General features: G+C 47.2%; 1 protein-coding gene across 4 annotated transcripts in view; it reads left to right on the top strand.

The window, feature by feature from the left end:
- The first annotated feature begins 1,656 nt into the window (after window positions 1-1,656).
- WASF2 (WASP family member 2) overlaps window positions 1,657-25,537 on the top strand; it is a 47,006-nt gene continuing 23,125 nt past the window's right edge. For all 4 annotated transcript variants that reach the window (XM_041129084.1, XM_041129086.1, XM_041129085.1 and 1 more), the window contains exons 1-5: window positions 1,657-1,770; window positions 18,591-18,744; window positions 22,687-22,821; window positions 23,347-23,500; window positions 24,643-24,760. In XM_041129084.1, the coding sequence (XP_040985018.1) occupies window positions 18,615-18,744; window positions 22,687-22,821; window positions 23,347-23,500; window positions 24,643-24,760 (537 nt within the window). In that variant the 5' untranslated portion in view covers window positions 1,657-1,770; window positions 18,591-18,614. The remainder of the gene's footprint in view (window positions 1,771-18,590; window positions 18,745-22,686; window positions 22,822-23,346; window positions 23,501-24,642; window positions 24,761-25,537) is intronic.

Here is a 25,537-nt window from a genome sequence, read left to right as displayed (position 1 = left end):
GCAATGCCCGTGGCTGGGGTGCCCTCCCCGGCTGCTGTCACGGTTCCCGGCAGCGCTGACAGGGATTTGTTTGCTTCCCAGTGGGAGTGATGGGAACACCGGTGATTTACTCCCCGCGGTTCGGTTTAAAGCACGAGCACTCCAAGCCCCGAAGAGATAGATGTCGGTGCCCAGTGCCCTTCGTCCTGCCCCCGCCTGCTCCCTCTTCCCCCTTCTGTAGGTACAAACAAACCCAGTGCTTAATGTTGATAATCAGGCAGGGATGGAAAGATTTAATATCCAGGTGCGCAGGCAGAAATGCAGCATGCCACGTGCTGGTAATTTTTGATCAAGCCTTTGCTCCCGCAGTTTCTGAGGGGGCCATTAGCATCGCCCTGGCTCTGCCGAGGACTGGGCCGAGCTGGAGGACGCTGCCGAGGTCACCGGAGCTCGAGGCCGGGCAGGGAGCGGAGCTTTTCCGAGCCCCCAGCGTGCTCAGCCAAGCTGCCCGACCTGGCGTGACCCCCACCTGCCGCAATCCCGGCCCGATATCCTCGTGGGCGCCGGGGACGGACGGCAGTGTCCGCTCAGCAGGACCCGTCCCGTGTCACCCCCCCCCATACGCACGCTGCCGGCCCCGTTCGTTAAACCAGGCTCGTTTAAGTTGTGACTCCGCTCCCCACCTCGTCAGGCCGTGGGGAGAAACCCAGGCGGGAGCCCAAACCAGCGGCCATCACCCCTGCACGGCCAGCGAGGCGGACGGCTGGCTGTCCCCGTGCCCCCCCAGCTCCGCACACCCCCGTGCTGGGGACCCCCTGCCCTGATTTGGGGACTGGAGGTGGTTGGGGGGGGCTGGGGACCCCCCCGCCCTCGTTTAGGGGCTGGAGGCTGATGGGGGGTCTCTGGGTTTGTGACAGGAGGAGCTGCCAGGCTCCGGTCCCACTCGCCAGCCCAACACTGTCCCTGTCACCTACACCCCCCTGCCCCACTGCCACCCCCCCACCTCTCCCCAAAGCCCCCCCCCATCCCTCCACCCCTTCCTCCCCCTGCCCCCCCCCCCCCCCCCAGCCCTGTCCCCTAACCCCCACCCCACACTCCTGGCACCCAAGCCCTGCCCCACACCCTGCCCCACAGCTCCCAGCCCTGACCCCACAGCCTTGGCCCCCCCCCAGCCTTGCCCCCCACCCCCAGCTCTGCCCCCCCCCGCCCCGCCCTGGCGTGACACCCCCGCTCCCCCAGGTGGAACTTTCCTCGCAGGGCGTGAGACCATAGAGGCGAAAAAGGCAACACTAAAGGGGACCTCTTCGGGGGGGGACGAAGGGACAGAGAACCCCTTCCTCCAAAGACACCTGGAAGGATATCGAGCTCTGGCCCTCCAAGACTCAGAAACGTGTTTTAAAAATGTCGTGGGTGGCCATGGTGTCGCGGTTCTCCCCCTTGCCCCTGGAATCTGTCCCAAACCTGCCCGGGGCGCTCCCCGTCTACCTCCCCTAATGGTACGTTCCTCCCTGTTTACGCTCTTTGCGCGGCCGGCTTGGGTGGGGTTCTTCTGTTGCTCCAGTTTCGTACGCAAGTGGCGTAGAGCGGCTTTGATAGACAGCCAGACGTAGCCAATAGCGCGGCAGGATCTTTGACCGGTTAGCCAATGGCGCAGCGGACCGGCGGCCGGGGGGAGGCGGGGCGAGGCTCAGTCAGGGCAGGGAGGGGGAGCTGTGGAATGGCGGACGGCCGGGCTGGCCCGCCCTGGTGGTAACGAGCCGAGGGGGCCGGAGGGGACAGCTGCGGAGGGGGGTGAGTACGAGAGAGGCGAGCAGAGACTCCCCGGGCTTCCTAGGCCGCCTCTTCCCGGGGGAGAGAGGCGGAGGCGCTGGGGTGGGCCGCTAGGCCCTTGCCAAATAGTGAGCTATGGGGCTGAGCGGGGCACTGTTTCCTGCCACATAGTGAGTCCCGGGCTGGTGTGGGCCCTGGTGCCCCCGGGCTGGGAGGTTTGGGGCGGGCTTGGCCCCGGCCTGGGGACGGGGAAAAGGAATTGGCTTCATCCCTGGGCTGACACTTGCCCAGCCCCTCCCAGGGGCCATGGCTCAGTGCAGGGTGTGTGCCCTGGGCCGGGCTGGCCGGAGGGGCTGGGGTGTAGGGGGAGGGCTGGCCTGCCCGGGGCGGGTGGACAGAGCCCTGCGTTGGGTTAAGGAAATGCCGGTCTGGCGGGCTCTCCCGAGGCTTCGCCGGTGTCGGCTGTCCTGGGGCCATTACAGAGGTCTGACTTAGTGGGAATGGTTTGGGGAAGCTGGGGAGAAGGGTGGGGGTGCTGCAGGGTCCCCTCTAAGGGAGAGGCAGTGCTGCTGTGCTGGGGGAGGGGGTCCCTCCCTTTCCAGGCTGGCTGCAGCCTTTGCCGGGTTTGACATCAGTGCTTGTGCAAACGTGTGCGTGTCTGTGTACAAAGTCTGTCTGTCTGGGTGTGAGCTGGCTGCCCGTGTTGGTGCAAGTTCTGGTGATTGCGTTCGTGGAGCGTTGCTGTGAAAGCGACTTCTCCCTCCTGGCTGTCTTCCTGCCCCACAAGTGGGTGCGCCCTTCAGTGTGTCTGGCTATACTTTAAGAATGTGTGTAAGCCCCTTGACCATTAACTAGCCATATGAGCCCATAAAATCTAAAACTACTTGGGGTAAGACTATGTGGGTGCTGTAGCGTGCTTTGGAAAATTTTTCCCCAATCTTAAATCCCTAGGTGCTCTCTGAAAAGAAGCTTTGGAGGGTGTAACAGGATATGGTTGGGTAGTTTGGTCAAATGTTCTGACCTGCTGGTGACCTCAGATGATATTTCTTCCAGAGAAGAAATAAGTTGTTAAGGAATGTCCTTGGGGTTGTACCTCACCAGCATTTAGGTTTGTGTTGCGGTTACTGCTTTGGGATACAAAGAGCCTATGTCCTTTGGAGAAAGGTAAGAGATTGCAGCTCCTCCCTGTTAGCTGTTATGTGACCTCAAGGACCTTCCCATGGTAGGATTTTTTTTCCTGCCAAAAGTTTCACATTTCACGTTACTCTCTTACTTTCGTTAGTAGCAACAGCGGAATTAGGTACCTCTACATAGATTAGACCACTGGTGGGACTGCATGGTGTGTTAATGCCAGGAGTAGGCCTCTTCGGTAAGACACTAGAAAACACTGAAAGTCTAAGTCTTTCAGCACTGCAGATGTTGGTGGGCATGAAATTATATTAATAACGATAGAAAACTTTCATGAAGTACACCGGCTGCAGACAAGGTCATCATGGATGGAGCCCTCTGTAACCTTCACACTTGCATGTCCAGCCCCACAAAGACTTGTGAGGTGGAAAAGTTGAAAGTAAAAGATGTGAGAAGCCAGCAGGGTGTGCGTGTGTGTGCCTCCCTGTGACAAAGCTGATGCAAAATGTTACTTTATGGGAAGTACTAAAGTCAGTATGCTTGGTCACATGAGGAAGGGGAATAGTTATGTTTTCCACCCGTTTTAAACATCTGCAGAATCAGTTGCTACTAAATGCTGCAGGAATTTAAAATGCTGTGTTGCGACACTTTTCATTCTGATTTGCCTCTTATTGACCTTGAGTGGGTTTTTGTCATAGAAACCGATACAGAGTTTAATCCAAAACTTAGTTAAAAACAAACCAAAACTAACATCTACCCACTGAAAGCACAGACAGAATGTTGATAGAGTGACTTTGAAAATCCACTTGCGTTCACAGCCAAGGACAAGTTTTATCCAGGAAGTGGGGTGGAGCTGGCCAGGCACTCCAGTTCTGTGCATTTTTGTTGTTTGCGTTTTTTTGTTTTTTTTTTTTAACTATTGTGCTTCAAAACATGAAGTTTGAGTGAGTGAGCTTGATGCAGGCTTTAAAGACCCACCTAATGCTGATCATTGGTCAAGCTACAGTTGTCAATATTGTCCCTGGGTGGGTTGGTGATGGTGGGGGTCAAACCCAGGACTTGTGCCTTGAAAGCATCGATTTCTGCTTGGTTAAAAGCCTTGTTCTGTTTGGGGTGAGGAGCAGGTTTGTCTCAGCCCAGCTGAGACAAGGTGAAGCCTTGCTGTACTTTATGAGTTGTAAGAGGATAAACTTCCAGGGTTGAACTGAATGCAAGCTTTTTCCGAAACTACATATTTTGACTGCTTTCAGAAGGAAATGTGACATTTTTTTTATCTGTCTGGTAAAAAGTTCAAAAAGTAAATGCCTCAAATTCCATTTTTTTAATTTTAAAAAACCAAACCTTCTGATGGCTCATGCCTGTCAGACTCCTTCCTCTTCACAGCTGTGAAGATAAAGCCTTTCCAAGCTGTCTGCTGCTGATCAGTTTTTCCAAGCTGCTGCATGGTGATGTTAGCAAGACCCCTGCTTCATTTTGCTGTTCCCACACCCCTGTTCCCAGCCCCGCAAAAAATCAGCTGTGCAGCAGTGCGATGCCACTGCCTGATCTCAGGCTGCAGGCTCACCCACTGTTCCTTGCTTTAGCTTCTGTCTGGTCTACATTCCTAACAAATCTTTCAAGCTCCGGTTTTACAAAACTATGCTGGGGGGTGGGTAGGAGGGTGCAGGCTAAGGCTGCAGGAAAAAAAAGAGGGAAATATGGAGGGAAATTTCTGGCTACTTTTTGTACAAGTCCTATTTGAAATGTGTTGTGAAGTGAGTGGCTTACTGAAGAAGGGTAGAGGCTGGAACTGCAGCCCTCATGTCTTTAGAGATATCACTGCTGGAGTTTGAAGTAATGAGTTAATAGTAAAGTTCTTTTAAGCAGAGTATAAAACTGGTTGCCCTGTGAATAATGTGACACACCGAACAGAAATGGTGTATTTTTAAGTTACAGCTCAGAAGGTATTTGTGAGCAGTGATTCATTAAAAAGAATACAACCTTTATGATAACTACCAACCCAGTTTCTCAGCATGCTTTGAATATATCTCATTCTTCAGGGCTGGTCTAGGAAAAGTTGATTTCATTCACAAAGCTTAGATAATCACATAGTGTGGGTGGAGGGGTTAAAACTTCAGTGATTGCCTCATATGCATATAGTCAGAGCAGCAAATCCATCTCTTGGTTTTTTTTATTTTTTGTGGTGATAGAAGAACAAAGAAGGTTGTTAGGATTAATGTTTCAACGAAATCAGGTTGGTTTTCTTTGACAGACTGTAATAAGAAAGATTTCAACAAGTGTAAGACTCGGCTTTAATCCTTCCAGATAGGTTCTCTCTGTGGGCTTTCTGGACTCAAATGTTTAACTTTAAGGTTTCTGTTTTGTCTCTGCTAGGTTTGATGATAATACTTAGCCCTTGGTCATTCAGCTGAGCAAAATACATTGCTGCATGTGCTGCACGAGTCAGTCACAAACCAGGAAAAGGATTGAATAGCAATTGTGTTTGCATGTGTTGTGTATAAAGTTCCCGCTGTCCCCATACAGAATGGGACACCAGCACCCAGCAAAAGCATGCGCTGCCAAAAGCTGCTTCTGAGAGTTCGAGTAGCCAGAACAGGCCACTGTTTGACGGCTCAGTGCTGGGCTTGCTCCTTTATGTAGTTTCTAAAGTAATGCTGTGCAAAATGCACAGGAGGCAAACCAAAAGTGACACTTTCACTGTGCGGAAATCTAGGAAAGCAAAATGCAACTATTTTCCCAGCCTGTCTTGTGGTGTGTTACTGTTTTCAGCCACACTCTTGCTTCTAATAGGATCTGTAGTAAGAAATTGTGCATTTAAGTATTTATTCTCACTGTGCAAGGATAAATATTTGTGAGATTGGGCCCTTAGTTACCGCAGATTAACATTTATTTAAATATTTTAGGTATTTATAAACACTGGATTTAAAAAAAGGCATGTGGAAATGGCTTCTGGGTAATAAGCAAATGACTGCTCAGAACAGAACCACCCCGGTGACATTTACTTCCTTTGTATTTTTGCAACTCTGTGTAATAAAAAGACTGTGTGTTTTCTTTTTGAGGAGGGGAGGCTACTGGTGCTGCTGATCAGGCTTCACTGCAAAGGGCGTGCTTGCTAACAGGAGCTTCTACAGAAGGTTATCAGATTCAGGCCTGATTCTGATTTATATAAGATTGGTTTCTCCATCTGAAGGTCTGCAGGATTTTTATTTTCCTGCCTGGGAATCAGTAGGGGGGAGGTCCCCTCCCAGAAGAACTGAAACGTGAACTTCCATGTTATTTTGTTGAGCAAGCAGTACAGCAGCAGTGCAAAGCGTTAATCACATTCTCCATCCTGAGCTCGCCTTGCACTGCAGTAATGGGCCTGGGAAATAGTTCCTCTAGATCCTACCCTAATTCTTGAAATCACAGTAAAGCTTTCTGGTATTATGTTGCTGCTGGAGAAGTGGTGAGGCGCAGACATATCTCAAGTATGCATCTGCCAGGGGCTTTTGATGAAGAAAATTTAAAGGACCAGGAATCTCAATTGGTCTCCCACAAATGCGGTCAGTGGTGACCTGCTGTGTTCCTTTGACACCTTCCGTGTCGTCTCCTCTTACAGAGCAGTATCCCAGACCTGTTTTGGGGAGAAATGGTGGTTTAAAGGATGCTGTGATGCCAAGAGAGGAAGAAGGGAGATGCCTGTGAAGCAGCAGCAGTTAGCATTTGTTCTTGAGGGCGTAAATTTCTGCATGGGAGGCTGTTGCTGGGTCACCGCTTTAGAGGAGCTGCTCTGAGATCACTAGTGACCTGTTGTCCTGGAGGTTCTGATTCTCCTGCGTTACTGTTGAAAGTGGTGCACAGTTGAGAATGGGCCGGACAACACGCAAAGAGCTGTCCACTAAAAATAGTTTGTTCTTACTGCTGCAGTAAATCAAACCTAAACCATGAGTTTATTATTTGTGTTCTGCTGAAAGTGCTCAGTAAGAATTGAGAGCTTCTCTTCTGTTGTCTGATGCAGCTAGATAACCTTCTTCCCGGAAGGTGCTTGTTTAATATGAATGGTGATGCATTTATTCAAACAACTCCTTTATGAAGCAAAGACACACATAGATTTGAGATTAAAATCTCCTAATTGTAAAGTGAAGGGCACAAAGGAAGTTTTTTTTTCACCTAGTGTATGATAAATGTGGGACTTGCTGCCCTGGGATTTCATGGATGCTAACTGTTTAGATGAGTTCAGAAACTGATGAGACCAGTTTATGGAAGTGAAATCCATAAAGGACAATTAAATCATAGTGTTTGTTTCTGCGTGGTCTTAAGGTGTGGTGGGGTGCTGCAACGTGGAAAAGGACAGCAGGGAGAACTGTTGCTCTGTGCCTGCCTTGTTCTCATGCTCTTTTCTTTATGCATCTGATATCTGGCCACTGATGGACAGAGAATGCTGGTTTATCTGGAGGCTGGATGACCTAGCATGGCTATTCTTAAGTCCTGTGGCTTAGGGTTTCTTGTCTTGTTTGTTCGCTGACGTTTCCGATGATGTTACAGAGCAATCTGCCTCTTCCGAGCCTCCATTTCTCCCTGCTCATAAAACTGGGCTAATGACTCTGACCTTTTGTTTGTAAAGCAAAAGGAAAAGGATCAACAAAATACTGGAGCTTATTTACTATCATTACTGAAATGATGAGCAATGCCACTTTGCGGTACTTCAAAGAGGCTTCGCTTATAAGATGCTGGAAATCCCTAGAGAGCGAAAATGTTTCAGATGGAAAAGGAGGAGGGGGAATATTCCTCCTGTTCTCATCTCGTAAGTGTACTCCCTGCAAGGCATGGAGGTAATATCTCCAGCCATCTCCCCTCCCAGCTGGGCTATTTAAAATAGTTGCTGACAATCTTTGCTTTTTTCCGTAATAGCCAAATGGGCTGGTGTCACTGATCGCATAGGAGCGAGTTCTGCATAAATTGTTAACATGCTGTGGAGTTTTGCGAAGTACTTTGTCGACCTGTTGTAAAACTGCTAATAAGATTGAATGTGGTTTTAATTTCTCACTTCCTTTTTCACAGATGCCCTTTTCCTACTTCTTAGAGTCTTACTTCAAGTCTCTGTATAGCAAAAGTCTTTTTCTGTTGCTCAAAGAATGAATGATGCTTTGCTTTCAGTCAGCTCTGCACTGGAGGGCTTTAAGTGGCATTCAGAGAAGGCTATCAGCCACAATATCTGATGTATTGGTGTAGCTGCGGTTCATGCATGGAGTGCAAAAAATGGGATTTAATTGGGAGGGAGGGGGAATAGCAGCCCTGGCTGAATGGATGGGTGAAAGTTCCCCGACCACCCCTTAGCCCAGCAAATAGTTGGTTGAGTGCTTGCCAGAGCGGAAGCGAGTTCCCTTTCAGGCACCCTGCTTTTGTGCACCGTAAGAAAAAGCACACACTCTTATGGTTTTGGCCTTGCAGCTGCAAAAAAAAAAAAAAAAAAAAAAAAAGGCGAGAGAGAACCGTGCACACACCCAGATCCTGTTCTTTCAATACCAACAGCTGCTGAGCTGATCCTTTGCTGGAGGAAGGCATATAGCTGTAAACACAGCTTGTGTAAAACCTTTACCTTGTGTCTAGGGCAGCATGAAATAACTGGCCGCTTCCCTTTTGGAGGCTAAATTAAAAATGCGTGTAATTAACTTATACAAAATAGCCTTTTGGTTGCTATTGAGAATTCAATATTGTATCAAGGAGGTTACATCTAGGGTCTGGCTTCACATGAGAGGTTTCCATAAAGCAGCTTATTATAGACCTTGTGGTGAGCTTTGATAGAAAGACTTGCATCTTTAGCATCCCTAATACGGTCTAATCTCTTTTCTCCTGAAAAGATCGGTTCAATAAAGTGATGGTTTCAAACACTGAAATACTTTTGGATGGTCCAGAGCCTGGAGTTTGCACTGTAGATTACATAAGGTGAGATCACTGCTGGGCTCAGAACATGCAAAATGGAAACAACTACAGCTTAAAAAGAATATTTTTCTGACTGTCCCAAGGAGATTACACAGGCATCTGTCACCACATCCAAGCTGAAATTTGACCCTGCTCTGTCAGACCAGGGGGGCTGATTGAAACAGTGGGGCCTTGCTGAAGTCTGCCTGGAAGGTTGTTTGGTCCCGCTGGCTGCATGGATGGAGAAAGTGAGTCCAAGGATTGTCATGCTGTTGAGCAAAACCAGAAGACTGCTACTCGCAGCTTCCTGTAGCTCTGCCTGCAAATCCCAAATGGCAGCCTGGGATCATGCGCCATGCCCGTACGTTGCACAGATGGCTTGTACGTGCACAAAAACCGGATTCAGTGTTTCTGTGGGGTTGCCTCGCTGGGCACCTCTACAGAAGAATGGGGTAATCCCAGACATGGGGCAGGCCCCTTCTCCCCCAGCCCTAGTTCCTCTTCCACCCTTGGACAGGACAAACTGTAGGCATGGGGAGGGAGAACTGCCTGGAAAACTCCAGATATGTGGTGGCTTTTGGTATTGGTGGGGTGGGCGCCTGCCTGTTCTCCCAAGTTCATAGTACTACCCATCTCACTTGACTCCTGAGATCTAAAAAGCATATCCAGGGTCTTAATGTGGCATCATATGCGTATCTTTTTTTTTTTTTTTCCTTCCGCAATAGAAAACCCATGTGTTATTTTGACTTTATTAAGACGCTGTTCATAAACCATTTTAATCTAGATGCTCAAGGCTGTTCTCTTGGTTTTTTGTGACAGAAATCCCAGCAGATATAACACTTCTGGAAAATATCAGGGAGTCAATGTCTTTGGTTTTTTCCTCATGTCAAAGGTTAACTTAAAATATTAATGCTGCAAAGATTCATTTAAGATATTAAAACTGTTCAGGCAAGAATACATGTACATATTGTAATTACTTCCTTTTTCTTACAATTAAAGTAATTGGATTATATTTAATGAGCTATTTACATTTAATAATTAAGAAAAGACTTATCTTTCCAGTATTCCCCAAGTGCAGCAGAAGGGTGGGGGCACTCAGAGCTGTGATATAATTATCTAGGCGTGAGTTGAAACTGAAAGAGCAGTTGAGCTGTATAGAAAACACTTGGAACTGGTTTGTTCCTACTCTTTCATTAATCAAAATAGTTTAGTGTGTGTTAAAGGAGGGGAGGCTGAGCTTAGCTGCAAATGAGACAGAGTTTATCTGCTGAAAAGGAAGGTTAAAATATGTTCAGACTTCAGGAATAAGTCATTTAGGAAAAAAACCACACCCTCTCTTTCCGTATTAATTACCGAGCGCTACCCTAGAATGAAAATGTGCTGATGTATTGTGAGAGTTGCGCTTTGCACCGAGCGCTTTGTTAGTGTGAACAGGCACAAGCCTTTCCTCTTACTGGAGGAGGCTGGTGTGAAGGAGAGGAAGAAAACATGCTATCCTCATTAGCAGTAATTCAGCCTGGGAATGAGCGATTCAGCGGTGTTTGCTTTAGCAGCCACGCACCATTTGCAGAAGTTGGCCTGTGGTTCTGCGCAGGCATCCCCGCAGTGATGGCGTGAGGCTCGGGTACCTGCAGTACCTCCAGATGAAGCTGTTGGGAACGACGCTGCTTGTGTTGCCACCTAAATTGCATCTCTTCTAGTCAAGATCTTTTGAAGTGAATTCAGTGCTGTTACAGACTTCGAGGCTTGGAAAATTAAATCTTGTGATTTTATCCAGAGCATATTTTGCCTGGATTGGGACAGAAACAAACAGATGGCTTTGCCAATGAAAGCTCCTCAACCTTGACCTTTAAGGACTGGCTTTTGGGGCAGAGTGGCAATCCCGTTGTAATAGACATCTCCCTCTTGGGTTGCCGTGATTGCTAACCCTGGGGCTTGTTACTGCTCAGGGGACTCATATCCTGGGACAGGTTGAGACTGATTCCTTGAACAGTCTCATTCACTTTGGACAGTGATTCGGGCTCAGACCAGGTATCGTTGGAGACCTCCTGCTGATGGACTGAAACCTGCCCACTGACCAGGCCTCTCTCCCCATATACTCCTAAAATATTTGAGAACCTATGGTGGGTTGTCTTTACCTGAGTATGCCAAAGCTACCTGTTGATTGAAGTTTGTGATCCTACTCTGTATTGTCATTGACCTTGTATCCTTGCCAAAATTATTCATAGGTTTAACAGAAAGCATTCTGCTCCCTTTGCTGCTCCTGTTTCCTAGGAAGCAACAAAGCCAGAGCTCTTCTGGTGCTGAAGGAGCCCTGCCTCTCTCCTGATGTATATCCTCACGGCAAAGACCTTGAAACCTTTCTGTTTTGGAGCTTTAATTCCTGTTTAATCAATAGTTCCGTATTCTGAGAATCAAATCCCTGTGACAGCTCTCTTTAATTGAGCTAAACTGCCTTTCTCTTGTCACATCTCTTCTAGAGTTTTATTTAAATGCATTTGTTCTGCCTGTATCCTCCTAGTCAGGCATTGATAGGAACACCGGGTGACCTTCTTTGTTTAACTTGTTTTTCAGCTAAATGAATGGAAACATTAATTAGGGCAATGGTGTATTTTTTAGGGAAAAAAAAAAAGAAAAAGTCTAGGTCCAACTGCTGGCTGTATTTGCACTCCAACAGAAGCTAGGAGGATCTGTATGTTCCCCGTTGGTGACACCCCCATCCTTCCACCCCCAGCTTGATTTCTGCCAGCAGCTTTGAGCGAGTCCCTCTCCAGGAGAGCAGGCTGGCATTTATTCCAGCAAGATCATCTTCAGTAAAGCTGATAACAAAAGTTTAAAAGGAAGAGCCAAATTTTCAGTCACACCTGTGCAATCCCCTTGAGGGCAGTAAATGATGATGATAATGCATGAGCCAGACAAAAAACGCAGAAAATGGCTTTCTGAGCCTCTTTTGCATTTTTCAGAGCCAGCAGACTGGAGAGGGGGGGGAAAAAAGGGGCGGGAAAAAAAAAAAAAGAGTATTTTTACTCCGGGAACTGAGCAGGCTAGATGTTTGTTGTCTCAAGGACTCCACAGTGCGCTGTACAATGCTTCGTTATTCTGCGAGATCAGGGCTGACGTTTCCTAGTGTCAGAGCATCGCTGTGGAAATGTGCAGTGCTGCTCTTGCCCCACGCTATTGCTGAAACACCTCTTTCGTAATGCTGCCAGATCGTATCTGTGAAGTTCTTGAGTTGGTGATTGAAGTGAATTATTAATGTACAGAGGGGTTATGTATGGTTTTTTTGTGATCGGCTAACTGTGTTCTCCTGAAGGCCCTGTGTTTTCAGTAGATCCTGCTTCAGGAAAGCTTTTGTGCGATGGTGGGTGAAAATGCAGACTGCGCTTTCCATCTTAGCGGCTGGTAAGAGATGGTGGGCAACGTTTTCCCCGGCACCTGGGGGGGTTTACCCGTGCATCTCCCCCGTGGCTTTTGGGGAGAATAGACCACTGTGAAAGGAAGCAGCCCTGCAGCTGCCCTTCACTGCTGACTCCTGCTCAGCTGCTGGCAGGCTGGGCTCTTAATGACAGATGAGCCTGTGACGCGTTTTTGGGAATGAATACTTGTTACAGCTGGCGGGATGGAGTAGTTTGTGGCATCACATAGCAGTTTGCTCTATAATTTCACTCCCTATTGCTCGGATGCAGCACTGATTGCTAGGTCTCTCTCCGAGCGTGGAACTGTAGCATTTCTGATTGCTGCATCCCACTTCTCTGTGGCTGCATTGTGAGCTTGGATATAGCCCTGAGCACTCAGCAGAGCCTTCTGCTGATTTTTTTTTCTTTTTTTTTTTTTTTTTTTTTCTCCAGTTCTCCGTGTGTGTGTGGCTGCTGCTTCCCTTTCTGCTAGTCTTTTGGGGTTACATAAAAGCCAGTCTCTTTCTGGCCATTACAGCTACATGGGGGAGTAGTTACTGCTGAGAGAAGCTTGAAATTTGAAGCAGAGTTGTCACAGACATTAGAAAGAACAGTCAGTCTGCGTTGGCAAGCTACTGAGTTAAGTCTCATTTCATACTGATGGGAATTTCAGATCTGATTATCTCCTTTCTCCCTCATTCCCAAACCTGCTGGTGTGTCTAATCCCCCGATGGGTACTCCTAAAGGCTGCTCTCCAAGGCGCTTAGCTGAAGGCTTGGTCTCCTTGACTATGCTGCTTGTTTGTGTCCAGGCAGAAGATTCTGTAAGCCCTGCTGAGGGCAGGGTGATTGGTCACCCTGATGTACTTGAAGATCAAGCCTAATTTCCTTCCCCTTCCCCAAAAAATGCGCTCTGTCCTCCTTAGGTGCTTTGTGCTACACCAGACATTATGACAGATGATATCACTGCTGGGGTCCAGATTTATTTGCAGATGGTCCCTGATCTAAGAGGTTGTGTGTCACATTGAGTGGGGAATTACCCAGGTGACTCCCAGTAATGCTATGCTAGCTGGTCAAATACCAGTGAGAAGAACCTTGCCAGATCTCTCCCTCCAACTCGGGCTGTTATTTACAGCTCTTTGTGTGCATTGCATACACACGTCTCACCTTGTAGTCCTGCCTACCTTCTCCTCTGCACTGTGGTGTTGACTGTACTATCTGCCTGCTGTAAAAAAAAAAAAAAAAAAAAAAAAAGGCTGGTTCCTCTCTTGCTGTGCAGTGCTGTTTTCTGCTCTGCTCCAAACTGCTTGTTAAGGAGTATTTGCTCTGAGTTGCTGTTTTCAGTTGACAGAACTCGCGTTGGAAAGCAAATACTCAATCCTAAAATGTCCCTGTATTGCTTCTCAATACTTGTAATCAAAGTCTGTCTCCTTTATTGTTTGTAACAATTGTCCAATTTTACTGTGCCAGCCCTATTTATTAAAAATAGTCAATAAGACGCAGCTTTGTGTGAGGGGTTTATAGACTGGCAGTTCTTGTTTGAAACAAACCAATTGTGCTTGATTCTAATCCAGAACTGGGATTCCTGAGTGATCTGCTGCAGCAGAGCTCATGGGGAGAGCGGTCAATGACTTGCTGATAAGAAATCTTAGAGCAGCATGCTTATCTTGAATTTACCTCGTGCTTTGCTCAAAGTGCTGGATTCAGAAAGGCAAAAATTGCAAGTCGCATTTTCCGCCTCCCTCCCGGCTTTACAGGCCTGTGTTGTGCCATGCTTGTTTCCTAGTGCCCCCAAAGTATTGACAGAAATAATTGCCAAAGTCAAAATCTGCTTACAAACTGGTGAGTAAGGGATTCAAGGTGAGAGCTTGTTGTGGAGGGAGCAGGGTGTGAGATCGGCAGCCATATGAAGAAGCGCTACACGCGGATCCTGCTTTCTTGGAGAAATACAAGGCGTCCGAGACCACTGTCTGTGCAGTGAGCAAGCACACGATAGGAAGGGTGATGCCGAGCAGAAGCTGGAAAAGAGGTGCCAGTTGTGGCTGGAAGATCGGTAGGAATGTAGGAGCGGTGAGCTCAGCTTCCAGGGCTTTTGTCGTGCTCAGCAAACTTTTTCTGGGCCGGCATGGGGCTGTGGAGCGGGCCAGGGCTCGGCAACGCGTGCGTAAGCATTTTGGGAGAGGGGAAATGATGAGGAATTCTGGCAATGCCCAGCTGGAGGTGGGGCAGCATACGGCTGCAGGGAGGCAAGGGGAAAAGAGCTACGGGGCAAAGCTGGGCTTTTCGGGTGGTTTGGCTTTTAGTCACTGCCGTCATAACAAGGCTTGGAGCCTTCTTTGATTCAAGCGGTGGCTTGGAGACTTCAGAGGAAATGCTTGCCGTGAGCAGGTGGGAAGGTTCTGATTCAAGTGGGAGACAAAAATCATTTGTTACTGTAACAAAAGCCCTTACTTGTTTTTAAGAAGGTGTGAAGCACAGCAGTTGGGAGGATGAGTATTTTGAACCTCCATTGGTGCAGCAGTGTTTGTGGATTTGGCACATGAGCGGCCTCATCGTCTGCCCATTTCTGCCCAGTTCCTTACAGCTCTCGGAACCAGCAGTGCTCTGCAACCAGCAAAGATCACTTAACTTCTCTCATCACTTAGCTAGCACTGTTTCAATTTGATGCTTGCCCTTTTTTTTTTTTTTTTCCATATTCATTAGATATCTGTTGCAGACAGTTTTCTGTTTCTTAGAGGCAGTTTCCTTTTACTTTCAACATGCTCCCTCTCTTTTCCTGTTACAGCGGGATTGGGGCAAGGCATGCCATTCTTGCACCTTCTTAAAAACAGCGTATGCACCCCAAACTCTACTACTGAAACAAATATAATCTTCAGCATTAATAAGCAAGTGAAAATGCTTATCTTTGCCTGAAAGATAAGGATTTTTGGCCTCACAATTCATTTAACTTGCTTCTGAATGGTAGGATTTAGTTATAATATATGGTCTGCGGTAGTTACGTGACAGTGACTAATGCCTGATGACCAGTCTGGCTAGCTGGGGTGGAAAACTGCTGTGCTGTCATGCCCTGACCACTGAAAGTAAAGCAGTTCTGGATGGCCCTTGCTGGTAGCATGCTGTCAATCGGCTTCTTAATGACTCTCTTAAAGAATAAAAGCAAGAGCCTCCTGGAAAGCTTTTTTAGGTCTGTCCCTTCCTTGTTTCATTTACTGTGTCTCTTCCCTGCCTCCAGCTGTATGCCTTGTGCTGTCTCCAGTGTTCTGCTTCCTCCTTCTCCCTCTGCTCTCGTAACTTGTCCCTTCTCCACACTTGATTTTCTGCCCCACCTGATTGCTGCTTTTGAAATACACCACTTATTTTCCAATCCAGTCTATTAATCTTTGTCCCACCTACTCACGAGGCATGAAGGTTTTACAGGAGCCCATTAGCTGTTATCTCTATACCTACCCTCCAAAGACTCATGGGGAAAAACGAGGTCTAACAGCAAAGTGCCTTCTTGTAGGGACATCAACTGCTCTTTTTGGTAATGTTGGCACCAAGCTCTGGTTGTAGGTCCCAGATTTCCTATCTGCCTGCCTCCACCCTACAAAAACATCTGAAACCTTGAAGCTCCTAGTCCTTCCGCTCAGAGGGGAAGAAATTTTTCTTTAAAGTGCCTCTTATCCCAGAGGCTGCTGGGAGAGCAGAAGGGTGGTTGTCCACAGCCCATCCTGTCCTCCCTGCCTTGCTCGTCTCTGGTGCTGCACGGGGTTAATCTCTTCTTTTAGTCTGACTGCTGCTTGCTGGATCCTGATGGGTTTTAGGAGCAGCAGCAGGGCAGCAGAGCTGTCCCCGTCGCCTTGGGAAGAAGCAGCACTGCCACACTCTTTGCGAGGAGGGCTGTCTGTAGTGATCACGAGGGCGAAACTCTTGATTCTGCAGTGGAGTGTGGCAGGCTGTGCTGGGAGGGTGGGGGTGGCTGGCAGGATGAGCCAGGCTATAAAGGGAGTGTTTTTCTTAGCCCTTATCTCTGGTGTCTTGCACCGGTGCGAATTCATAATGTACACGTGCTGTACCATTGTTGTTTAAAAAAAAAAAAAAACCAAAAAACAACTTTCACCACTACTCCTTGCTTTTAGTTTGAAAACATGCTTTGAAGGCATACACTTTCGGGGGGGCTGTATATAGACAACATATTCTGAGCCTTTGTTTATTTGTGGGTATCTGGGGCACTACTCCATTTTCTGCCCTGTTCTCCCCATACTTGCAGAGACTAGTGCTACCTGTGTCTGTCTGACCTGGCTACCTATCATCTTCGGGGGGTGGGGGGGCGGTGTTTGTCTCTCTTTATACATGCATGCTCACATCTCTTCCCCCTTACAGGCTTATTTTTCCTCTTGCTGTTTTCCTTCTGTCTGTCCTGCACCTTGGACAGTTTCCAGCCAGGCTTGGTGGATGGGCTGTCCACTCTGGCTCTGCAGATCCCACCGCATGTGCTCCCTGGCCAAGCCCTGGGGAAGCACGGGGGAGAAGCTCGATGCAGGCAGCCTGCAAATGCTGCCTTGTTTATGAGAGCTGCTTGTTGGTGCAGACTGCAGTCTGGGGGGAGCTGGGAAAGTTTGTCTGGCGTAAAGCGCTAAAGCTGACAAAAGATTGTAGGGCTTGGGCTGTAATCAATAAAACACAGGGTATTTGGAAGCGAAGGTCAGAGTCCTTCCTTAGTTCACCCTGTTCTTTAAATATCCCAGCAGTTACTGATGGCTGCTGCAGTGCTTGGACATGGTGAAGAACAACACGGGCTTCAGTCCTTGGAGAGTCTCTCCTTTTATTTATTTGGATGCAGGTCTCGCTCCCCTCTTCGATAAGATGTACAGTTTTGGGGACCCTTTCCTTGCGCAGGGACAAGCACACGAAGTCCTTTGCGTAGAGGCGTTGCAAAATGGCAACCAATATCTGCTTGTCTGGGAGATATCCGTGGGCCCCGGTATGCTGTGGCTCTTGAACTCCTCTGCCTTAATGGGTCAAATTTAGCAATTCAAAATCTGGCTTGTGAGGTAATTAGGAGGGATAATGCCCACTTCTTCCTCTTAACACCCTGATAGAAAAGCATCCAGGAAGGACTCCTGGACCTCAAAGATAAGCTGCCAGCTGCCACAGAGACTATCAAAGGGTGGCTCAAAGTCAAGAGCAAACAGCTGATTTTTTATGGTTCTTGGGTTTTTGCTGTTGGTGACAGGAAGCCATGTTCCCCAAGCTGTTAGCTTCCTGTTTTATTTTTACACCCAGCCCAAGCAGATCAGCATGCCTATCACATGGGAGCTGGCTGCTTCTCTTGGGTTGTTCCTCAGCTGACCTAGAAAAGTGATTCTTTCCCCTTCTAAATTAATCAAGAAGTTGGGATGTATTTGCTTTCACTTAGTCTTAAAGATTTCAGGCATGTATCATGCTCCTTGTTCTGAGCTGTTTACCCAAGTTTCCTCCTCTCTCTTGGAGGCGGATGATCTGAGAGGGAGCCGTTTGTTGCTTCAACATTTCAGCCTGTTAGCAAAGGAGATTTTTGTTAGTTCAAGGCACTGACCTGCACATAAAAGCATTTTCTGTCCAAAGCATAACTTCCGGACACTTATGTTTTCTTCTTTTTTTTTTTTTTTTTTTTTAATTTTTTTTTTTTGTTTGTTTTTTAAAGAACTGGAAGTTTGTCCTGACTGTTGTACAATCAATCTTGACTTCTTTCTGAGCACGCTCTAGTCCTGCATCCTGATTAGAGCTCCCTCAATGTTAAACTGCTGTAGCACGAAACAATGGTCCAGTGTAAACCTCGGGCCCGGGGGATTTCCCAAGGGAAGAGGGGTGCAGCCTGCAGGATAAGGAACAGTCACCAGAAAGTTTCCTGGTCAGCTGCAAGCGCTTCCTGTTGTTTCAGGAGAGCCCTGTCTGTGCTGCTCCAGGAGGGAGGCACCACGCATGCTTTGGTGTGCTGGAAGAAGCTGGGGTCTTTTTTTAACATCTCCCGTCTTCATCCTCTTGGTTTAAGCAGACCTATTGATTGCAAGTTTAAAATATTTCTGAAGAAGAGCTTGTAAGACTCGCCAAAGACACTGTGCGGGAGGAAGGAGACTGCTCAGAGACGGCGGATGGGTAGGAAGGGAACAACGGCTGCGGTAATGCCAGCAGCACCTTGCGTGTGGGCGAAGATGTAGTTTTCCATCTCTGCCTCTGTACCTGAGCTGGTGGGGCTTTGCTGTCACTGCAAGTCACAGAACAGCAGGATCTTTATTTCTGATGAACCAGTTTTATAAGGGTGGGGAGGGGGAAAGAAGGCTTATAAATAAAGCCATTTGAGAGCAGGAAAAACGAACACCATGGCTCTGGTGTGCCTGGAATTTGCGGTTGAGTAATCCTTTCCTGTTTCTTTTTTGGGTTGTTTTTCATCTTTCAGAACAGTGCCTGAAGCAGGTCCACCATGCCGTTAGTAACGAGGAACATTGAGCCAAGGCACCTGTGCCGTCAGACGTTGCCTAGCGTTCGAAGCGAGCTGGAATGCATGACCAACATCACCCTGGCAAATGTCATTCGACAGCTGGGCAGCCTGAGTGAGTACCATGGCGAGCCTGCGCGTTGCCCTCAGGAGTCGCTAGTGCTCTTTATTTAGCTCCCTTTCTACTCTCGTGTTCCTATTTCTCCCCCATCTGCCTTCCCTGGGTAATGCTAAAATGTTTTCCTAAAGAAATCTGATGCTAATTTCATATCCCTGGTCCCACTGCCTTCCTATCTAAGAGAAAATGGGGAGGGGGGGATGTATGTCTGTGTGCGTGCATGTGTGAGAGGCTGCAGCGAAACTGCAGATGGAAGGATGGAGCACAACTCAGGCTTGTAAAATGGGAGGCTCTCCGAGCAGCCAGGATCTTGTGTCAGAGAATGTGCCTGTAATTGCACGCGCTACTAAATGGAGCTTGACTGCGTTGAATCTACAGTGTGTCAGTAGTCTTATTTTTAATGAAAGATAATTAAAGCGCACACGCAGAAGCTGCCTGTTTGCCCCCGCTGTTTGTTGTGTTGCAAGACCCAAAGTCCCCAGTCTGAGCCAAGCGTTGCCTCTGGAGTATTGGGGATTTGGGGCTGCTTGCTCAAATGGCAGCACGAGCTGTAGCGATGCCTAGCTCAGCTCTCCAGTGGGCTGACCAATAGCCTTGTAAAGGCTGGAGGGAAAACGTGGGCCTACATGCTGTAGGAGAAATGAAGAGTTAACTGTGGTCTCTCCGGGATGACTCCTTACTCTGTTGAAATGCTCTGGATTCTGATAAGCCACCTCTGCCCTTGAAGCAAGACTTTGATAATCAAATTAATAAATTGTTTAGCTTCTGCATGGTGTCTGCAAGCACCTCTGCTTGCTCTGCGAAGCAAGCCCCTTGTCTTCTGCCATAGCATGAATGTGGCAGGGAAAGTTGGAGTGCAGTCTCTTTCCAGCAGTGAAAACCATGGTTGTTGCTAAAATCTGGGCCTGTGTTTGCTGCCAGTCAGTATCACATTCTGTTGGGTTGTAGAAATGTCACTGCACAGGCAAGACCAGTCTCTCTGCTCGCATTCAACTGGCCCTTGTTGTTCATTTGTTAGGTCTTGTAGCCAAGGTGGTTGTGGAGTGTGAGTAAAATCCATCTCGTGCATGTGAAATGATGAGGAAGAATCAGTAAAGCTGTGCAAATCTCAGCTGCGGAGAAAGCTAATCCCAGTCCAAAGGCATGCAGTGGGTTAGTGTGACAGAGCCGTGGTGAGATCCTTGAGGTTTAGACCTTCTTTGCGCAGCGCAGATATTGAAAGCTTCTCTGCTGCTACCTTGTCAGAGAGGGTGAAGTGCTGGAAGCCAAATTGCAGCCCAGTTTCTTTATCGGGAAGGTACCCTGGGAGCCTCACTCGGCGATGTGGGGAGGGAGGTGCGTGCTGCTGGACCAATCGCAGATACCTCAAGCAGAGCGCTGGAGGGAAAACTCGGGAGAGGTGGCTCTTGCTGACACTTGCGTGCTTGTCTGTGTAAGAGGGGAGCGAGGCAGGTGGGGAGGAAATGCTGAGCACCGTCTCTTACCTGCTTCCCTAGGGTCAGCAGTATTCTAAATGAAGCAATATTTAGACTAACTGCTACAGAATGCTTGCACCCAAATGACCAAACTCCTGCCCCCCCTCCTCTTTCCTTCTTACTTCTGAAAAATAAATCCGCTCCTTCCTCGTACGTTGAATATTACAGGAACGTAAAGCAGGTTCAGTAGGCTGTGACAGCCCTGTCAAGTGAATAATCAGCCATGCCTAGTGCACCACAGTCTCTTTACAAAGATGCAAACATAAATCTTGTCAAACTTTCATATTCCAGTGAGTTTACCCTTCGTTACTATCACAGCTGGTAGCACTTTGTATAAGTCGACTGTGCGTTTCTGTGTGATTTTATAGAATCCACAAGCTAAAGATGGAAAGACCTATTAAATCATGCCGTCTGTCTTCCTGCCAGTGCATGACAAAGATAATTCTGATTGTAAGCTGCACTTTTGCAGTCAAAGTAACTAAACCAAAAAATTAATCTTTGCCTTACCCCATCTGAAAGTGTACATGAAACACAGAATGGTATGTGAGATGCTGGGTGATAACTCTGTACAGGTGCACTTACACAGGCAAGGGAATATGGACCATTGCTGCTTTCTCCTTCCAGGGTCAAGACCAGTATATACAATGCTGTTTATTATTTCAGGCTTGAAACATACTACTCAGTATTGCAAACCAAAGACTTCATTTTTTCCCTAGTGCTTGTTGCAGTTCCTTGTGAAATTCAGAAATTATTTTCAGTTCTCATTAAAGTAGAAACCAAATTACAACTTTTCTTTTTTGAACTGTTGCTGGGAGCTGTCAAATTATTCCATAGATAAACGTTCACCCTCTTTGGTCAAATAGGAGAGCTGGTCTTGTGCTGATGTTGAACACGGGGAGTGCTTCATGAAACCTGGCTATAGCAAGAGCTACCTGGCCCTTAGGTCTCCAGAAATAAAATCCCTCTCTCATGAGTTTGAGGAAAGCTGTTTGGGCTTGTTAATGGCACGTATGTGGAGTCTGTATTGTCTAGGAGAGTGGAAGGAGGAGGTCAGTTGAAGTTAACTTCCAGCATTTGCTTTCTACAAACACTTCAGGCTGGCATTGCCACCAAAAGGGGTGGAGGAGGTTGATTTTTAACCTGGCTGGTTCCCCGTGCTTGGCAGTGTAAGGAGAAGTGCATGGGAGTATGAACAAGTAGCTGATATGTCAGTTTAGATAGCTGAAAGTATTTGTGCAGCTGGGCTTTGGGGGATGCCCTCGTGTTGCCTTGTGGAAGGGGCGCTTCTCTTTCTGATGTGACTCATTGCAGACAACCAGATTTTCCAAAATTGCTGTTAAAGTTAGGCTTCCAACTGGTTATGCTTTCCTGAATGTCGGAGAGGATCTTTAGGAGTAACAGATTCCAAAATGAACTGTTGACCATATGATGATGCACTTCAAAACCAGACTGCTTATTGGGAGCAGCCTTGTACTCAACAGCCGTGGCTGGAAATGTTTCCCGTCAGTGGGAACTCCATGGGCCTATGTCTGCTGTCAGTGCCAAGTCTGTTCTGATCAGTATTGTCCTCAGCGTGGTTAGGGCTCCCTGTCTTGGGTTATGCCCGAGAGCAGAACAAAAAGACAGTACTCGTAAGTTCTTGGGTTTCTTCCAGTTCTCCCATCTCTGTCTACCTGTGGTCATCTCTTGTTGCATGCGTAGATTTTTAAACTCTTAAGGACAGGGGACATCTTTTTGTTATGCTTGTAAGTGGTGCAGTGAGCTCCTGATCCAAGCCCCTAGGCACTCTCACAGTCCAAGCGATGGATGATGTTTGTCATAGCAGTGCACTGGGCAATCCAAGCTGTTACAGAGAGAATATCCCTGTTTGAGAAGTTCCCCTTTGGTTTTGATTTGGAATAAACGTGAATGCATCAATTTTTCAGACACTGCCACCTGAAGGAACAAAAGGGTCAGTGCTTTCGTCTGTGGTTATAGCTCAGGCTTTAGGATCAAGGACTGGGTCTGCTCTCTAGTTGCAGACTACTTTGAGCTTGTAAATATGTGCCAGTTACCCTGGAGGCAGGCCTGCTGGAGACTGAGAGCCTTTGAGATTCTCCAGAGCAATAAAAATCTAACTGTATTTGCCTGTCTAATAAACAGAACAGTAGAGAGTCTTAAAGGACCTACATACCCATCCAGATTCAGACCATTATAGTATTGTCAGCCCTCTTTTTATTTTGTTACTTTAATAACGACTTGAAAGTATGTCTCGATTGTTTCATTATTGCTTGAAGATCCCTTGGAAATGTCAGGTTTTGGTGGAACAGAGCGTTTTCTTCCTGGATGTTAAACTCAACCCTGACAAACTTTAAAAGAAGCATGGTTCTTTCTTTCTTTCTTCTTTCTTCAAGAAAACAAGGTGGGAGATTGAATGTGGTCTGATGTGGCTCACAAGGGTAATGTGGACACTTTAATATTCCAGGTAAATTTGCAGAAGACATATTTGGAGAGTTGTTTACTCAAGCCAACACCTTTGCCTCTCGGGTGAGCATTCTAGTCGAGAGAGTTGACCGCTTGCAAGTCAAAGTCACTCAGCTGGATCCCAAAGAGGAAGAAGGTAATGGAGTGGAGCACAGTCCTTGCAGACCAAGCGTGGTAAAGATTCTCATTGAGTCAGCATGGTTGGTTCACAGCCATAAAGTGAGCATGACGCTGCGATGGGTGTTGGAACATCTTCTCTTGGACTAAGAGGGACCGTTTCCTCCTCTCCTGAAAAAGCACCATGCTGCTTATGTGGATAGCCTTTTTGACTGAGTCTAGCTTTGCTCGTTAGCAAGTCTCCATGTGGAAACTCACTTTTCAACAGTTTGATAGCAGTGCACTTCTTCAGTCTTGGTCGCAGGGGTTCAAAACCACATCGGCAACTCTCAAGAGAGCCATGTCTATACAGCAGCAGATCTTGGCACGGCATGATCTGAGCTTTGCTGGATTTCCCAAGAGATCTGTGGGAAAAGGAACCTGACCTTAAGAAGTGCTAAGCGTGCCAAGAACTCCAACTGAAATCAGATGTTCACTACTTTATCTTCAGTGTCATTGGCCTGGGTCAAGCTGTTCTTCACTTGCTCTCTCCTCTTTCTTACAGTGTCCCTGCAAGGCATTAACACCAGGAAAGCCTTCAAAAGCTCCACTACTCAGGACCAGAAGCTCTTTGATAGAGATTCTCTCCCCGTGCCTGTCCTTGAAACCTATAGGACCTGCAATACTCCTCCACCTCTCAACATTCTCTCACCTTACAGGTATGGCTGCAATACCTTCTTGGCCCCTTGCTCCCTTGCAGAGTACCTCTTCCTCCCAACCTGCCAAGGTAATTTCCCATCTTGTGCTGTATTGAAGTATCTGTTTCCACTGGGAAATCGAGTTGCTACACTGAGATCCACCAGGAAATCTCCATCCCCTGGATTACGTGGAACTTTGCTTTTGGGGCTGTACAAATGAGGGTAGCTAGAAAATTATATATTTGGTTACCTGCTGTCACTTTTGTGACTGCCTTGGGGCAAGGCTTGGCTGGCACTGCATAAACATGCTAGGTGTTGTGCAGATGATGCATTTTTCTTGTGCTTCTCTGTAGCCCTGTGGCTTCTTTCCAGAAAGCCGCAGCGCAAACTGCAGAGCATACATCTGTAAATGGCTCTCACCCAGGTGGGTGCAGCAGACTCCTGTAGATCTGGAGATGCTTTCTGTGGCCTTCTGTGCCTGGTCTGAGACATCTGATGTGACCTACGCTGGCTGTGTAACCAGTTCTTCTGAGCAGTCCTGCTCTGATTTCATCTTGTAGGTAGTAGAAGTAAAGGGGGTCAGAATACAGAGACTTAGCCCACATCCATAAATATCTTTTGAACAGGTAAAAAGTAATTACAGATAGCTGGAGGCAGCTGTCTTCTGCCAGACGCGGCTGCACTGCAAAGTAGGAGGAGAGTGTGTGTGTGTGTGTGTGTGCGTGCACGCTCACTCATGAGTTTCAAGGACGCTGCTGGTCTGATTTAGGGTTCCTGAGCTGGAGAAGGTTTTTTTCACACCAAAAATACAACACAAACAAGTGGGAGTTGAAGTGAGAGACCTGCTGCTCTCTTGGTGATTGTTCAGAGCAGTTGAGCTCTTCAGGTGCTGAGTAATGGAGAGTTTGTGTGAGGACAAAAGTGATGGCAAGTGGGAGAGCCAGGACAAGTGAGGCTGTGGGTCTGCTGCCTGTTCTCAAATGGGGGACAGAGGGAAGAGCAGCGTGTTTGACCTTCTCACTGCAGACTTTAAAACTGTCATCTGGGGTTATGCCTTGCGTTTTCTTTGGGCTTCAAACAAATGTGTGACATGGTCCTTTTTTGTGTATTTGGTTTTTTTTGGTTTTTTTGTTTTTTTTTTTTTTTTCTTCCCCCTGTTCTAGGGATGATGGCAAAGAGGCACTTAAATTCTACACGGATCCTTCATATTTCTTTGACCTTTGGAAAGAGAAAATGCTTCAGGACACCAAGGATATTATGAAAGAGAAGCGGAAACATAGGGTGAGGAAATGGGAGATCTCTGCCAAGAGAGGCATGTCAGGGAAGAATAGGAGGTGGGGAGTGTTAATAAATCTTGGACTCCAAAACTGCTATCCAAAATTCAGGTTTGCTCTCTTAAGCTCTTTAGGGATCAATTCAGTGAAGGTTTTTTCTGGTTTACTCTCATCCTTGTTAATTAAAAAAAGAAAACAAAGATACCCTTGATCTGTTTTTCCAAATGGCACCATCTTTGTATGGTTACAATGGTGTAATTTGTAGTTCTCAAACGTAGTGCTGGTGCAGTCAGCGGGGGAGAAGGTTGCATCGGAGTCTTTTCTGCACTTCTGATGTTGCATAGGGGTCTGTTCAGTGTTGAAGCAGTGCAAATCCCACTGCCCCAGCACCGCAGCGTGTTGAGTGGTGTAATAAATTCTGCAGTGGAAGAATAAAGAAAAGAGAAAATGTCCCTTCAGGAGTGCAAAACCAGGCCCTAATGTTAAATTAGGGGCAAGCGGGAGGCTTAACAAAACCATTTAAGCTGAAAATGGCAGGTAGAGTTCCTGGTTTGGTTGCCTGGGGATTTGGACCCATGTTTACCAACACTGAAACTTACACCATAAAAGATTCGGTTTGAGCATACTTTATTTAGCTTTTGAGCAACTGGAGTATTAAATATCAAAATAGATCATGTTTTTTCGATCAGAATAACAAAGGAGAGATTTAGGCCATGTTAGAATACAGAGTGAGGCTAGCTAAAGCCCAGTTCTTTGTGGGCAAGTGTCCATATTGCACCTCAAA

The sequence above is a fragment of the Aquila chrysaetos genome, chromosome 16 (assembly GCF_900496995.4).
Source record: "Aquila chrysaetos chrysaetos chromosome 16, bAquChr1.4, whole genome shotgun sequence".
NCBI lineage: Eukaryota > Metazoa > Chordata > Aves > Accipitriformes > Accipitridae > Aquila > Aquila chrysaetos.
This window is presented reverse-complemented; position numbering and strand designations above follow the sequence as displayed.